Source organism: Pelecanus crispus, chromosome 3, assembly GCF_030463565.1.
Source record: "Pelecanus crispus isolate bPelCri1 chromosome 3, bPelCri1.pri, whole genome shotgun sequence".
Taxonomy (NCBI): Eukaryota; Metazoa; Chordata; class Aves; order Pelecaniformes; family Pelecanidae; genus Pelecanus; species Pelecanus crispus.
In genome coordinates, this window is record NC_134645.1 from 94917876 (window position 1) to 94933401 (window position 15526).

At 42.2% G+C, this 15526-nt stretch overlaps 1 protein-coding gene across 1 annotated transcript in view; it reads right to left on the minus strand.

The window, feature by feature from the left end:
* The window catches only part of SH3BGRL2 (SH3 domain binding glutamate rich protein like 2), a 52455-nt gene that overhangs the window by 21533 nt on the left and 15396 nt on the right, over positions 1-15526 (minus strand). Inside the window, exon 2 of the mRNA XM_075707948.1 lies at positions 7418-7603. Coding sequence (XP_075564063.1) covers positions 7418-7603 — 186 coding nt within the window. The remainder of the gene's footprint in view (positions 1-7417; positions 7604-15526) is intronic.

The window sequence follows — 15526 nt, forward strand, 5'->3', positions numbered from 1 at the left end:
CCAAGTGGAGACCAGTGACGAACGGTGTTCCTTGGGACTGGTGCTGTTTAACATCTTAGTCAGCAATATGGACAGTGAGATTAAGTGCACCCTCAGCAAGTTTGCTGATGACACCAAGCTGTGTGGTGCGGTCGACACACTGGAGGGAAGGGATGCCATCCAGAGTGACCTTCACAGGCTTGAGAGGTGGGTCCGTGCAAACCTCATGAAGTTCAAGAAGGCCAAGTGCAAGGTCCTGCACATAGGTTGGGGCAATCCCAAGCACAAATACAGGCTTGGCAGAGAATGGATTGAGAGCAACCCTGATGAGAAGGACTTGGGGGTGTTGGCTGATGAGAAGCTCAACATGACCCAGCAATGTGCGCTTGCAGCCCAGAAGGCCAACCATATCCTGGGCTGCATCAAAAGAAGCATGACCAGCAGGTCGAGGGAAGTGATACTCCCCCTCTACTCTGCTCTGGTGAGACCCCACCTGGAGTACTGCGTCCAGCTCTGGACCTGCTGGAGCAGGTCCAGAGAAAGGTCACAAAGATGCTCAGAGGGCTGGACCACCTCTCCTATGAAGACAGGCTGAGAGGGTTGGCATTGTTCATCCTGGAGAAAAGAAGGCTCTGGGGACACCTTAGAGCAGCCTTCCAGTACCTGAAGAAAGTACCTACAAGAAAGCTGGAGAGCGACTTTTTACAGGGGCATGTAGTGATAGGACAAGGGGTAATGGCTTTAAACTGAAAGAGGGTAGATTTAGATTAGACATAAGGAAGAAATTCTTCACTATGAGGATGGTGAGGCACTGGAACAGGTTGCCCAGAGAAGTTGTGGATGCCCCATCCCTGGAAGGATGGATGGGGCTTTGAGCAACCTGGTCTAGTGGAAGGTGTCCCTGCCCATGGCAGGGGCGTTAGAACTGGATGATCTTTAAAGTGCCTTCCAACCTAAACCACTCTATGATTCTATACCTATGGCTCCTCACCTACCATGTGAACAAGCTAGAGCCCTAGCTAGGGGCTGCAAATTCCACTCCGGAAGCCACATGCCCAAAATATAGGCATTTCAGTACTTGGCACCATGCTATAGTCCCTTTGTGAATCTGTCCCTAATGCACCAATCTGCAGTGATCTCTCCATCTGTCTGGACTTTGCATGGTCTGTGAAAAAAAGGTAACAGTAAGTAATAACTAAGTAAGGATAAGTAATTATTTGTTCATTCTTTTAAATAGTGTTTTTAACCTGCAGGATACTGAATATTTAGTACCATGTTGGATCCTACCAGCAGTACTTTAGAAAAATCTGAATAACTCGCATGCAGATCACTGATCTGGCTGTGGAAAATAAATTCACAATGGGAGGTAGAGCATTTAGAAATTTTTCTGTAACCTTGAAAGCAAAGGATTTAGTTAGTAAAAACTTAAAAAATTAACTACAGTCTTCACCTTCCTGTTTTTACTGGGTCCAGCTGGGATGAAGTTAACTTTCTTCGCAGCAACCACTATGGTGCTGTGTTTTGGATCTGTGACTAAAACAGCCTTGATAACACACCAGTGTTTTGGCTATTGCCAAGCAGTGCTTGCACTGAATCAAGGCCTTCTCTGTTTCTCACTCTGCTCCCCCCTGCTATGCCCAGAGAGTAGGCTAGGAGTGAGCAAGAGGTTGGGAGGAGACACAGCTGGGACAGCTGACCCCAATCAGCCAAAGGGATATTCCATACCATGTAACATCATGTTCATAAAAAAATGGAGATTGTCTTCCAAGGTAGCCATTGCTCAGAGACTGGCTGGGCATCGGTCTGCTTTGGGAGATGGTGAGTGATTGTGTTTGCATTACTTGGGTTTTTTCCCCTTTCCTTCACTTATTAAACTGTCTTTATCCCAACTCATGAGTTCTCTTGCTTTTGCTCTTCCTATTTTCTCCACCATCCTGCTAGGGGAGTGGAGGGGAGCAAGCAGCTGTATGGTTGCTGGCTGGGGTCAACCCACAAGAGTCCTTTTTGGCTCCTGAAAAGGGACTCAAAAAGGTTTGAGATAATGACAGATTTGATCAGTGTGCGCTAGACTGAATTTCCAGCTGTTATACCTGCTTAGCTGTTACTTGGCAGGCTGTTACTTCATGTTGCTGTTCACAATGCTGACTTGCTTGTTCTTAATACTGATTTGGTTTTTCCCCTCAGTTGTTCTGTTGCTTCTCCCTTTCTTTCTGTACATCAGACTTGAGAGCTTGTTATTGACTCTTTTCAGCTTTTGCTGCTTGCCATGTTGCTTATCACTTTATTTTCCTTTACCTGGGAGAGCCATGACAAAAGCATTGGCCTTGAGCCTAATCTGGTATTTGGCCCCTGCGCTGCTGCGATCCCAGTACTCGGAACCATCTCGTGGAAACAATTAGCAATTACACCTTTCTCCTCTTCTCCAGAAGCCACTTTGTGGAGGAAATGAAGAATGGCATCTTTCTCTTCTCCAGGAGAGAGGTTTCCACCCCTGTTGCAAAGGCCCTTCCGTTTATTGAACACCCCTATGTAACCAGAAGGGTGTATTGGTGAGTGCAGTGAAGCTGATTTTGGCTTTTGGTAAGGTTAACCAACCAGTTGCAAATGCCACACAGGAATGTGCCCTGAAGCAACCAATGCCCAGTGGGAAGGTGTGTGGGAGAATTTGGGCAGGTGCCTAGAGCAGTTTTCACCTCCGATGGTCTGGGACTTCACTGCTGAACAGACTTGGAATCCTGTTGAATCCTGAAGACCACTTGAAGGAAGGATGCCTTGCATATACCGTAAAGACACAACTTCCAGCACTATGTTGGAGCCTGGGGTAGGCCTATGCCCATGCTCAGAGGAGTGAGAGGGTCTCTGGATCTGAGGACACACAAACAGACACTGTGGCCAACTCTCAACTACAACAGCTGTTCCCGCAGTCAAGAAGAAACAATGGAAGCACAGGTGGACCCAGTTAGTAAAGGAGAAAAAACTCACCCTGATGGGGAGCAGGAGGAAGAGATCATGGACTGGCCAGAAGGCAGACATTTCAAAGCATTGCCCAAGGAGGTGACTCATGACAAAGAGGCTCCACTGTATAATAAATTACCAGAAAATGAAAACAATATGCTGTATTTATTGATGGGTCCTGTCATATTGTGGGAAAACATCAGAAATGGAAAGCTGCTGTGTGGAGTCCAACAAGACAAGTCACAGAAACTATCACAGGCAATGGCAAATCGAGTCAATTTGCAGAAGTGAAGGCCATCCAGCTGGCCCTGGACATTGCCGAAAGAGAAAAGTGGCCAGTACTCTCTCTATACTGACTCATGGATGGCAGCAAATGCCCTGTGGGGGTGGCTACAGCAGCAGAAGCTGACTAACTAGTAGCACAGAGGTAAGCCCATCTGCGCGGCTGCAGTGTGGCAGGATATTGCTGCCCGGGTAGAGAACCCCATTGTAGAAGTACATTACGTAGATACTTACATGCACAAGAGCCGTGCCACTGAAGAACATGGAACAGGTAGACCAGGCTGCCAGAATTTAAATGGCTACAGAGGACCTGGACTGGGAACATAAGGGCGAGCTATTCATAGCTCAGTGGGCGTGTGACACATCAGGACACCTAGGAAGAGATGCAATGTATAGATGGGCTCATGATCGAGGGGTGGACCTGACCACTGAAGCCGTTGAACATCAGGTTATCTATGAATGCGAAACATGCACTGCAGTCAAACAAGTCAAGAGGGTAAAGCCTCTCTGCTGTGGAGAACAGTGGCTGGGAAAGACAAGGTGGGTTGCTCCTCCCTCAGGAAAAGGCAAACCTGTTCATGGGGTTCCTTTTGCTCAAGGGACAGGGTGCACTTGGTGGGTAATGCAGGAGGATGGGGAAACCTGGTGTGTACTGCAAGGAGGTTTAACCTTGGGGGAAAATAATCCGTGATTTGAGTTGTATGCCTTAGCTGTATGTCAATGTACTACAGCAGGAGCCACTCAAACTAACTGAGGATGAGCCTTGTAAGAATTGGGCAAGATGCAACTGGTTTCAATGCCCAATAACACAACCCAACACACCAGCTCCTATTAAGGCTCTACTTGCCCTTTTTTTTTTTAATCTTTTCCAAAGTAGCCCCACTTTACTTTTCTTTCTGCAAAGTGCAGGAGTTCCCTCTTGGAACATGCAATAAGCGCTATCATCTCCTTACTCTTACATAGCACTAATGAGAACAAGTTAACTGTAGTAATTTCAGATTTGCACTACTGTAAATTAGAAGAGCAGGTTCATGTGTTTGATTTGTCTGAAATGTAGACTCTCTTCTCACACACTTACAATGTTATAGCAATGTCACTAAGATGAAACAACAGATTGTAAAGTCATAAAAATGCATAAGTTGTCATAGTGTCAGTGCTATGACATAGCACTGGATTATCAGTAAAATGATTTGTGTTCTTGTGTGCTCACAGCTCTTATCTTGTTTGCAGGAAATAAAAATGGTTCTTGCTGAGTATTTTATTTCAAAATCCATTAGCAGAACTTGTTACTGAAAAATTGGGGAATGCATCTCAGAAGACTGAGAAAAGGACAAGATAGATTAATAATATTTGTGATTACACTGACTCAGAAAAATGTCAAGGTTTTGCTCACACTTCAAAACACAGAGTTTGTCTGTTGGTACCAGAAGGATCCCTCCCCCTGCGGTACAAGACATTTTGTTTTGTGAAACAGTAAGCATTGGCCATCTTTTTGTGCCTTTCTCCCTGCTTACACCAGCTATCACATGTTCAAATGGCTGACACCGACCCATTTTGGATACTTACCGAAAACACTGAAGACAAACTTCCTCTATACTGCAGTTACATTCTGAAAAATGATTAGTTCAAATAGTAATGTCCTTAGCCAGAAAAATCTATTCTGAGATACTACCCTTGGGTGCATTGCTAAGGTTTTCTACTACAAGTGAAAACAGGGAGAGAAATAAAAATATTAATGCTTTTTCTAACACAGAAAAAACAGTATGGCTATGAACATGACAGAGTCACGGCTTGTACACCATATCCTTGTGAATCTCTATTGAAATAACATGAACAAAATAAAAAGTGTACCTATTTTGCTTTGCCTTGTCTAGGGCTCATACATTTGAAGGAACAGCAATGGATCTGAACAGCTTTTATCGTAAGTAAGTCTGTATTGTCAATAACAATGTATAAGCCAGAATGAGTACATAGGCAGTTTCCTGGTGAGACTGTAGAACTGGCAGGCAGAAAAACAGACAGTGTTTCTTAAAAGAGCAAAATGGATTAGAAATTGCCTGGACATAAATCAGGAATGATAAGCCACAATTTTCACTAACTCAACCAACAGAAAACTCAGTGGGTATTTTTTTGGTTTAAGTTATTTAATAGTGATTTTTTTATTATTATTATTTATGTCACGATAAACATATGAAAAAACTCACTGTGGAAATGACAGAGAGAAGTTGTGCAATGTCTACTGACTTCATCTAACTGTGATGTTTTAACCCCCTTTCCAGCACTGGTCTCCTTTGTCTCCTGCCTAATGTTTTGCCCCCACTCTATAACCTAAGCGCTTCATTAACTAATGCAGTAGGCTAACTGATGAATGTTGGGAGACCCTGCACATCTTTCTTCCTTCATCCTAGAAAATAGTTTCTTTCAAACCATGTTTGTTCTTTAAACATGTTCATGCAGACAGTGAGGTCTAGTAATAGGATTAACTCTGCTCAACCAAAACAGCTAGCAGCTGAGCAGACAGATTAACAAGATCATCTCACATGTTGCATGACATCTTCCTTGCTAATTCCAAACAGTGATTTCTAAGACTAGGTTAAAACATGCTATAAAGGCCAGCTGAAAGGGTAAGAAACAACAGCTTGAAACATTGTATTTCCCAGGCAAACTAAAATCACACAGAACAATGTAAATGTCGTTATTTGTATGTGAGGGGCTGCTCCACAAGCGAGGGTCAAAATCCCTTCCATGTCCCAGATACATTTCTTTAAGTGACATTTCTTACCTGGAGGAAGGAATATATGAGTTTTACTGCTGATGTAAACAAGTAAGGCCAATACAAAACATATGGGAGGGATGTTAAATACCTTGCTTCAAGAAGCCAGTTAGCTGCTGCATCATACCAAATCTGTTTGTTGCAGAGGATCCTAAATCACTTCTTATACGCTTCATTAAGCTAACAATTGCATTGCAGTTGACAGGTTCTCAGCAGATCTGAACAATCCATCCACCAGAAGCAGCTTAGTTACAGCACCGCTGAGTCTGGCAGGGACTGTTAGAACCAGCTTGGGTGTATCTCCACTACATTGTAGTCAGAAACCCACATGATACGCACATTTACTCTGGTCCAGCTATTATAACCACAGAGACCCTCTTGCCCATTTCATTCTCCTACTGAATTTACAGACAAACTTTACCCAATCACTTCCTCATGCAGCCAGGGTGGCACATCAAACCTCCCTTTCTCCTATCAGCTAGTCTAACAGGTACCTCAAATCTTCCTCCTAAAGAAATTACAAGTCACGCGGTTGGAAGTATGAAAAGATGCAGCAAGGCTAAGAGGGCCCAGCTGTGGTCTTTCTACAACATTTTGTTCAAAGGTGAGTAAAACTTCTGGGAAGATTCTCCCAGACTACAACAGTGCCCAAGACTCAGAGCTGCAGCATACCATGCTGGCTAAGCAGGAGAGTAAAACATTCATATGGTGCCATTCTTAACGCATCAAAGGCTACCGCTTCAGCTTGCACTAGCAGATGGAGAAGTTATTGCAGCTTACACCATCAGAGAAACCAGTCCACCCATCAACCTGTTGTCAGATTCACAGGCTCTCATGCTTAGCAGTCTTTCAGCAAAGAAAGAAAAGTCTCGAGCTGCTTTGTTTTAGGGAAAAGTAAGACTGTTCTACAATTCAAACAGCAAATAGTTTTCCTTTATCCTAGAGAGTCTGATTGTTTAAGGGCTCCCTGACCATAAATAAAATTTACATTATGACAGCAGCAGAGAAGGAGCTTAATTACAATAACAATGCAACTCAATCTAGCCAATGTTCTCATTTACTGTGCCAAAGATTTCCTTCTGAATTTTTATGCTTGGACTAGACCCAAGCAGCAAGAAAACCATAAATCCCCAGCTTATAGTGGGGCTTCACAAGGGACTTTACCATCAACAGGTTGTACAGGAGGCATGTGACATCACAAATTCTTACATTCGGGGAGGGAATCCACCAGCTGAAGACAACTTTAGGATTTACAGATCTGAATGATCTGAATTTTCACTGTATGATCATCACCTGCTCCTACCACCACAAACTGTCACCATTAATTCAGATACTACTAGAGAAAGCTCAACAGCAACTCCCAGCTTTTTAAATGGCTAACAGGGTATACTAATATATTGTCCATTGACAACCATAACAGCAACTTACTCCACAGTACCGATCATCACTGAATATCTGTGGTGGCAGTGGATTGCCTTGCGCGGGCTGCCTATCCTCAGGAATATTTTTATACATCCATTGTCTTTTCTCCTCTGACATTGTGATATCCACTTCTTCAAACTCTATGCGATTGGCTTCCAGAAACCTCACGACATCTTGTTGCCTCTTCTTTATCTAGATGAAAGAAAGGGAAAAAAATGAATACTCAGAGCAAGTCCACCGTAACGCAGACATGCTTACAAACCTGAGAACATTCCTCCTCTCCTGTTCCACTTTCATGGGATGGGGAAGTCACAAATTCAGGAAGACAAAGGAGAAAATATTTTTTTCACTCTTAAGTTCATAAAAGTTAAACGTTGTTTCTTTACAAGTTGGCAAAGATTGTACTTCCTCACCTCATTTCTAGAAGGTTGTCTCTTTAATTCAACTGTGGGAATTTCAGCCTTTACTCTCTAAAGATCCTTTAAAAAAAAAAAATCTGTATGGGACTCTTCAGAAGTAGGAGTTAAAAGAGGTAGCTTGTTTTGAAAGTCATTAGGGCCTACATTTTTGAAGTATACGGGCACCCAGAAATGCAAGGTAAGCAACCTAGCAACCCCCTTAAGAATCTACTCCGATATGTGTTCATTGAGATAAACATGTTGGTACACCTAAAAAAAACCCACCCCAGCTACACACATTTTTGTTTTCCTAGACACCTACACATCTTTTAAAAATGCAGCTTGATGGTTCCCTGAACAAGGCTTATTGAATCTTTAATTAAGAGTGTCTGTCTGCATAATACACATGCCTAAAAATAAGCATGATCTCATCTCTTGAAAATTAACTTCATTGCAAAAAAATGCATGAGGTTTGTACTGAGTGTATTGGGGTTTCTGCCCCTCAAGGAGATTATCATATTTATATAAAGCCTAACAGAGGCAGAACACTGGCAGTCTTTAGGTCATTGTAGGTAACTAAGACCAACCCTTAACAGCTAGCTGGGCTTCAAGCAGATACACTCAGGTGAAGACTACTTCTGCCTCAAATAGGACTTTATATCAAGATAGCAACCTTTGAAATGAAAGTCTGTAGGGCCAAGAAAAGCTACCTGGGCTCATTCAGCTAGGTCTGCTCTGCATTCTCTTCAGTCCACACTGAACTTTTTGCATCTAGGTAATAAAATTAATTCTTTCAGAAAGGAACTATAAATTACATGCTGTATTTTTTACAGTTATCTTCAACAATGCTATTTGAAGAAAAAAAATACAGCTTTAATAATTTTACAGTATTCCTGGAGTGTCAGATCCACGCAGTTGCTGACTGGCATAAAGCCCAGGTGGATGAATCATGCCTGTGGGTATCATATGACCTAGATACTATTTGGAAATCAGAGGATTTTTAAAGTGCATGTGCTAGTTGTTCTTGTCACACAACCCATTCTGTCTACCTAAATGCAGCACAAAAATACATAACTTTTGGAGATAATTGCTTCCTTGAAATAAGAGGGTAGCCATCCCAAGAAACTGCAAAGACAAAGCTCTTAAATGGTTACCGTCTTTCTTAAGAAGTGGGTTGCATAGTAAGTTTGTGTCTCTGTGTCTTATTCTTTTTCCTTTTCTTACATATACTGGTGGTGGTTTTTAGGCATACGTGAAAGGATCACTTTCTCATACAGAAGGCAGCTCCTAAAATTGTGTGTAAATAATGCATTTTCAACATCAGCAAAATTACTGCATCATCATTACTGCTGGTACCAAAGACAACCAAAGCCTTTCACTGTCTCCCTAAAAATTGCTAAGACAAATTCTGTTGTCAATGTAGAATTGAAAGATGAAAAGACTTTCCTCTGTCTTTTTCCAAAAAAAGCTGCAAAGGAGGCCCAAAAGAGACATAGACTGAGATTTTCTTAACACGAATATTAAGTATTTGTTCAAACAGAAATGAAACATCTAAAATGATGTGTGGAAGAGGTCATTTCCTTATAGTGGAGCACGGCTAAAACCAACATGAAATCCCTCCTGCACTGGTCAGAGCAACTAGCAAACTACATAGTGCCTGGGCTACCTCTCTGGCCCTGAGGCCAAATGGCATCCTCTGGCCAAGTCTGTTAAACCTGCACCCTCTCAGAGTGGCCGCATGCAAACTGCACATTGGGAATGACCCCTGGCATGCTGTAACACCTAAATCATGGCCACAAACTGTTTGTGAGACTGTAAGTAAGCTTACAAGACAGCTTGGCCAAAGTTGTCCGTGCCGGCAACCGTTCTTCTAAGAGTTTCACAGTACCAGAGAGCTCCACTGCTCAGGCCCAGGCCACGTACCAGTACACATGTATCTACATGTACCCATTTTCATCTGCTGTCTTCCACTAGTCTGCACACTGGGCAGAAGTTTAGCTGCAACTCAGATTTAATCAGCTCCCTAATATTTTACTGTTCACACCATGCCCATATTTCCTAATCTCTCCTTTTTATTTTTATAAAACTAATTAAGATGTTGAAGTGAAATAAATTGTGGGGTGGGTTTTTTTTTTTTAGCCAGAAGCCTTGCAATTCTCCACACAACATCTGCATGAGTAATCAGCTGTGGATGTGCCAGCTGCATAAATTTAAACAAAATGCCCTGAAAATTTTTAGCCAAAAAAGTAGCATCTACTCCTCCCCCAAGTGATTTGATTGAAGTCTGTAAACTGAAACAAGAGCATTCGTTACATTAAAAATCCTATTAAATTATGCCTTGTTGTTTAAGATGGATGCTCAGAGCATCTGCCACAACAGAAGCCAGCTGATTATTCCCCAAGAAAACCACAGGACCTTTGTCTTCCTCTACAATTGGATCTGTGCCGCAGGAGTGAGTCAACCTCACAATCCTGCCGGCAGCTCTCATCCGTGGTTACTCTGAGCTATAAACACTTCCAGCGTTCGGCCACATGAAACACTGAGCAAAGACAACATGGCACGAAGAGCAGTGTCAGCTCTCCCTTCCCCACTAGCCTATGCAGAGGATCTGAGCTCCTGTCAAGGGGCCCCTGGAGAAAAATACATCCTCATTTGACAAACCAAGGAAGTGGATACTTCAGTCCTCTTTGTGAAAGTTAGCCTCGTACCTGGCTGCTTCCGAGGTTTCCAGAGGGTGATGCAACCAAAAGGAATCTGAAAAGAGTATTCATATAATCAGCGGTACCATGTTCAGAAAAATTTGCTCCTGGCTATTCATACATTGCTTTGGGAAAGCATCTGTATTCTTACAGGATAGACTGCTTTAGCATCAAAATATTTTGGTTTTAATACATTTCAGCACATCAGAAGACACTGCAAGATACACCATCAAAATATATATCCGTTGTGAAGTTTCAGAGGCAAACACATCCCCCATTTAATTTTGTATTCTATAAAGAGACTGCAGCTTCCATATGCATCCTATTCATCTCATCTCAAACAGGCAGTTCAGTGTTGATTTTTTTTAAAAAAATAGTCATGAAAAAGTAGGCATGAAAGAATATTAGCCATAAATACAACTAGGAACAGGCAATATCATATTTTTTTATTAAGGAGTGACACTGACTTTGAAACAAAATCTGTGTTTCTTTACATAATATGATCCTAATCTCTTTAACAGGGTGAAGAAAACTTTGATAGAGCTAACAGTCTACTATCATAACATGATGTTTGTCTCCCATAATTTTAGCACAGGAAAAAACTCCCAGAGACATCTCCATTTTATCCTGGTATTTGGAGCTGGTATCCTTATTAGGATTAAAAAGCAGAAAAATAGGATGTCCATTTTGACATACAGAACTGCTAAAATGAGCTAATCATTTGCTCAGTAGCCCCATTTACAAAAAAAGTCTATCTCAGCTAAAGTATCCTGGCTTTCTCCCCTACTTTTCATTTCTTTATACTGATTTGCAACAGGAAACAGGAGGATACGCTTCCAGATTGCTTTGGAGAAATACTTCAAAGACATCCTCAGGCCAGGCCAGGTGGGACTACTGGGATTATCTGTTCTGACCTTCAGCATCCCTGAATTAATTCCTCTTAGGAGTAAAGAGTTTCTTTGCATTTTTTCGCCCAAAGATGCATTCCTGAACTAACAGAGAATCTGCCAGCCTTTGCAAATTGTTCCCATAGTTAATTAACTGCCTTCACTTAAAATATTTGCTTGCTTCTGTTCAGAATTCGCCTCACTTCCAGCTTTCAGCCACTTTACTTTTTATATCTTTGGCTAGCCTGAAAACTCTTCCATTACAAGATTTCTGTTTCCCACACAACTAATATGGGGGGAGGGGAGGAACAGACCTCCCAGCCAACCTGAACAGTGATCTCCAGTAAAAAGATAAATACTATCGCTCATTTAACAGCAGAATAAGGATGTTACCGTCACAAATCATGTCCAGGCTGGACCAGAAGTTTAGCAAAATCAGATCACATCCTCTACCTAAAATTCCTTGGAAGCTTTTCATCACTTCCAATAGGTCACAATTTCCTTCTTTTTTATCCTCTCCATGCTTCCTGAACCTGTTTTCAGAAGATCTTCTGTACTAGAAAGGCTTGCCTACTGACAGCTGCTGAACCAGAGGCGTATGTATCATGTGGTATCTCCACTACTAAATGGCAGCAGTATTTCATTATTCTACACTATTTGAACCAAGATATTCAATACACTGCAAAAATCTCACTAGTCCAGGATTTATCTAACCCAGATAGGATAAATGAATATTACTGCTACTATACTATAGGCAAGATGACTCAAGTAGCAGTATTAATAGGAACTGTGAAATAGCCATGATGTAAGAGAACTTCTCTGCCTTATTTCATTAGCCCAGTTAATATAAATGGGACAAAGCAGACACGTTCTCAGTTTCAAATCCCTTCACAGTGTCAGTAGGCATGTTGCTGAGTGTCCAGTGCCCACAAAGTGGACGCAGGAGGTTGGTCTTCTGCCCTGGTCTCTAACCCCCACCTTCTGGAGATGAGGCATTCCCTGGGCTTCGGTCCTCCTGCCTGCAAGTGGAGGGAATGACAGCAGGTACCATTCAGTGCATTGGCTGGGGAGCGAGATGTGCAGCACTGACTGTCCTACAGCCTCTTCATCCCAGAGCTGAAGGACCAAAAGCCTAACCTGAACTGTCCACTCACTGCAGACAGATCCTGAGAACAAGCCTGCTTTCTAACACAAAATCCCACCCCAAAAAATATTCACACATGCTGAGAACAAGGCCATATGATGAGTATCTTCTAAGCTGGCTTGTCAGACCACAAACACATTTTAGAAGTCTGACATTTCAAAAAGCAAAACAGAATGCATGTCTAAGTCCACCTCGAAGACTTGTTTCACAGACTGGTCTATGTCTATCTAGACCGTGCCTCGAAAAACAGAGATGGTCCTGCTGGTTCCCTTCCTTCTCTTTCAATCTTGTTACTCTTTCCTGACCTCTGCCCTTACTCCAGAACTGCAGCAGCCGTGTTATCCACTCACTGACTCAGCTGAAAACTGAATGTATTGCATTTGGCAGGGGCACCTTTAGGGTGCAGTTTGATGAAACAGCTAAGCAGATCTCACCGCTGGCTGTCACTGAGACGACGCAATGTTCCTCCCTCCTGCCAAGCAGCTCCTGCAGCTATCCTTGCACAAGCATAATGCAGGAACCAGGGGAACAAGGGAAGGAGCATCAATAATGTCAGCACCATAATCTTACTTGTTTATATCAGTAGCAAAACCGCACCCTAAGAAAATGGCTCAGCAGAAGCTGAAGCATGACCAGCTACAGGTATTTGAAATATGAACTGAATAAACAGCATTTGTGTTACATAAACACAAGCTCCAGCTCACTCCCACAGCTGAAAACACCGAACAGGAGCTTCTGCCTTTACAAGTCATGCAAACATAACCAAAGGGATTGTTGCAATGTAATATAGTTACTGCAGAGGATTACTAATCTTCACTTCTCATACAGATGAAGCTTCACATATATTCCCAGATAATAAGGAGATACTATGCTATAACGAAGAGACGCAAGCCCCAACCACATCAAATGAACAGAACTCTAAACAGTGTTAACTGCAAACCTACACATACCTTCCTTAGAAAAGCAAGGAGGCGGCAAAGCCACTCACAAACACACTAAGCAACATCTGCATTCTTTTCTTCTCTTTCCACTGTGTTTCTGCTTTCATACAGAAGCAATGAAAAGCAACCTCACACATTCACCAAGGCTGACGTGGAAATCCTCATGGTCCTGTTACATTCGCAACATGTAGTGACAGAGACTTCCTGCAGAATTTCTCTTTCTTTGCCTGGCTTAGGAAAGGAGAGCACAACTGACCCCTGCCAATTTTTATTGCAGAGAGATGGTAGTGCGGTGACAGACCTTTACAAAGGTTCATATGATTAATTCATTGTTCTTGGCACAGGAAAATACAACTCAGCTATGTATGTAGGGAAAAAGGAGATGAGAAGCTGTGGTGAGATGAAGGAGGGTAGTAAAGAAGAAATCTAAAAAATAAAAATTTAAAAAATCAGCATTACATAACTATTCCCAAAAGTAAAGTGCCTGCCTGCCATAGCAAATACTGCATTACATGTGATAGAAGGAAAATACAGTCTCCTCAGAACAGACCTCCAAATAGCTAAAAACACCTTCAACGCTTCATCTTCAAGAAAAACTGTATGTTAATGTTTCAATATCCTAAAAATTGACCACGGAACTTTTCAATCTGAAAAGAAATAGAACAATCCCTGAACAGTGGCCATATGCAGCCTGCACTGCCCTGGTCTCCTGCTAGCAGCAATCTTCCGCTTGCATACAGAGACATAATTAAGGATGCGCCATATGAAATACTCTATTGCACTGGGAGGGCAATCTGCTCAGCTTTATGCAAAATAAGTTTGCAGGCCCCTGGGAGCTGCTGAAACACAGCTTAGCCAGGCAATCTGCACACCTTTACCTCTGTGCAATAGATGTATGGTGTCTTTGAAAGAGTCCAGTATTTAAGAAATGTAATTAAAATCTGATCCAGGTTTGTTTTTTAAAAGACTCCTAATCACCAGCAGTCAGCAAAGGAAAACATATTATCTTCTTTTTCTGTAAAGCTACAGAAGACAATAAACTGCTCCATGCCCAATGCCTGCTAACCTTGTATTTTCCTTGTCAGATGTTGCACTATGATAAAATGTATTTAAATTGATTTCTGTGTATGTATGTCTATTACAAGCTGAAGGGGAAAGTTTCTTATTTAAGGGGGTTTTTTAATTACGAAACTATTGTTCTCTGTGCAAGTAACAAGGTAACACTCAGAAACACAAAGGAGTCATTTAGCAAGTACAAATACATCTATCACTGTGCAAAACAAGAGATGATGAGAGTTTGCTCAGGGGGTTACTTGGTATCATTTCAGTAAGCATGTAAAAGAAAAGGAGAGACAGATATGGAACGAACAGAAAAAGGGGAAAGACCAAGAAAGGAGAAAGAGAAGGTTCTACAGAAATATCAGCTACAGGCAGTGCCATGCAGGGGCCTGTGAGCTGTGTGCAGCTGAGAAAGCCTCTCAAGTCACTCCCGTCTACTTCTCTTTATTTCTTCTGTTTCAGGAAATAAGACTTGCCAATGATGTATACAAATGAAGTAAGTGGTTCTATCATAATTTTCTTGTTGCAGTAGTAACAATGTGTTCCTACAGTGTTAAAAATCCACTTACAGATGAGTCTCTGATGGACTGAAGGAAACCAGATGCTATGAGACCCAAATCTTGGCTCATTACTTCCCATGAAAAGAATAAGAATACTACTGAATACTACTGAATCTTCCAATTAATGATGTGAATTTGTATTCTGTCACATCAATGTGAAACCAAAAGAACAGCATTGCTTGTGGAAATAAAACAAGGCTAAAACAAAGTGAAACTTGAAGACTTTGCAACAGGAACTGAACCACAACTTGGAAGTCCCACTGAGCGTACAGGCAGGCAGCTCCAAATCAGAGAGACCTTGACAGACTAGCAGCCAGAGGACTCCATGCAGACTGAGGAGCGTAGCGAGAGGGTTCCCAGCCTAGCCTGGCAAGCAGCAGGTGCCTGCCAGATTGAACATCAGGATGCACTGTTGGTTGTTCTAGCT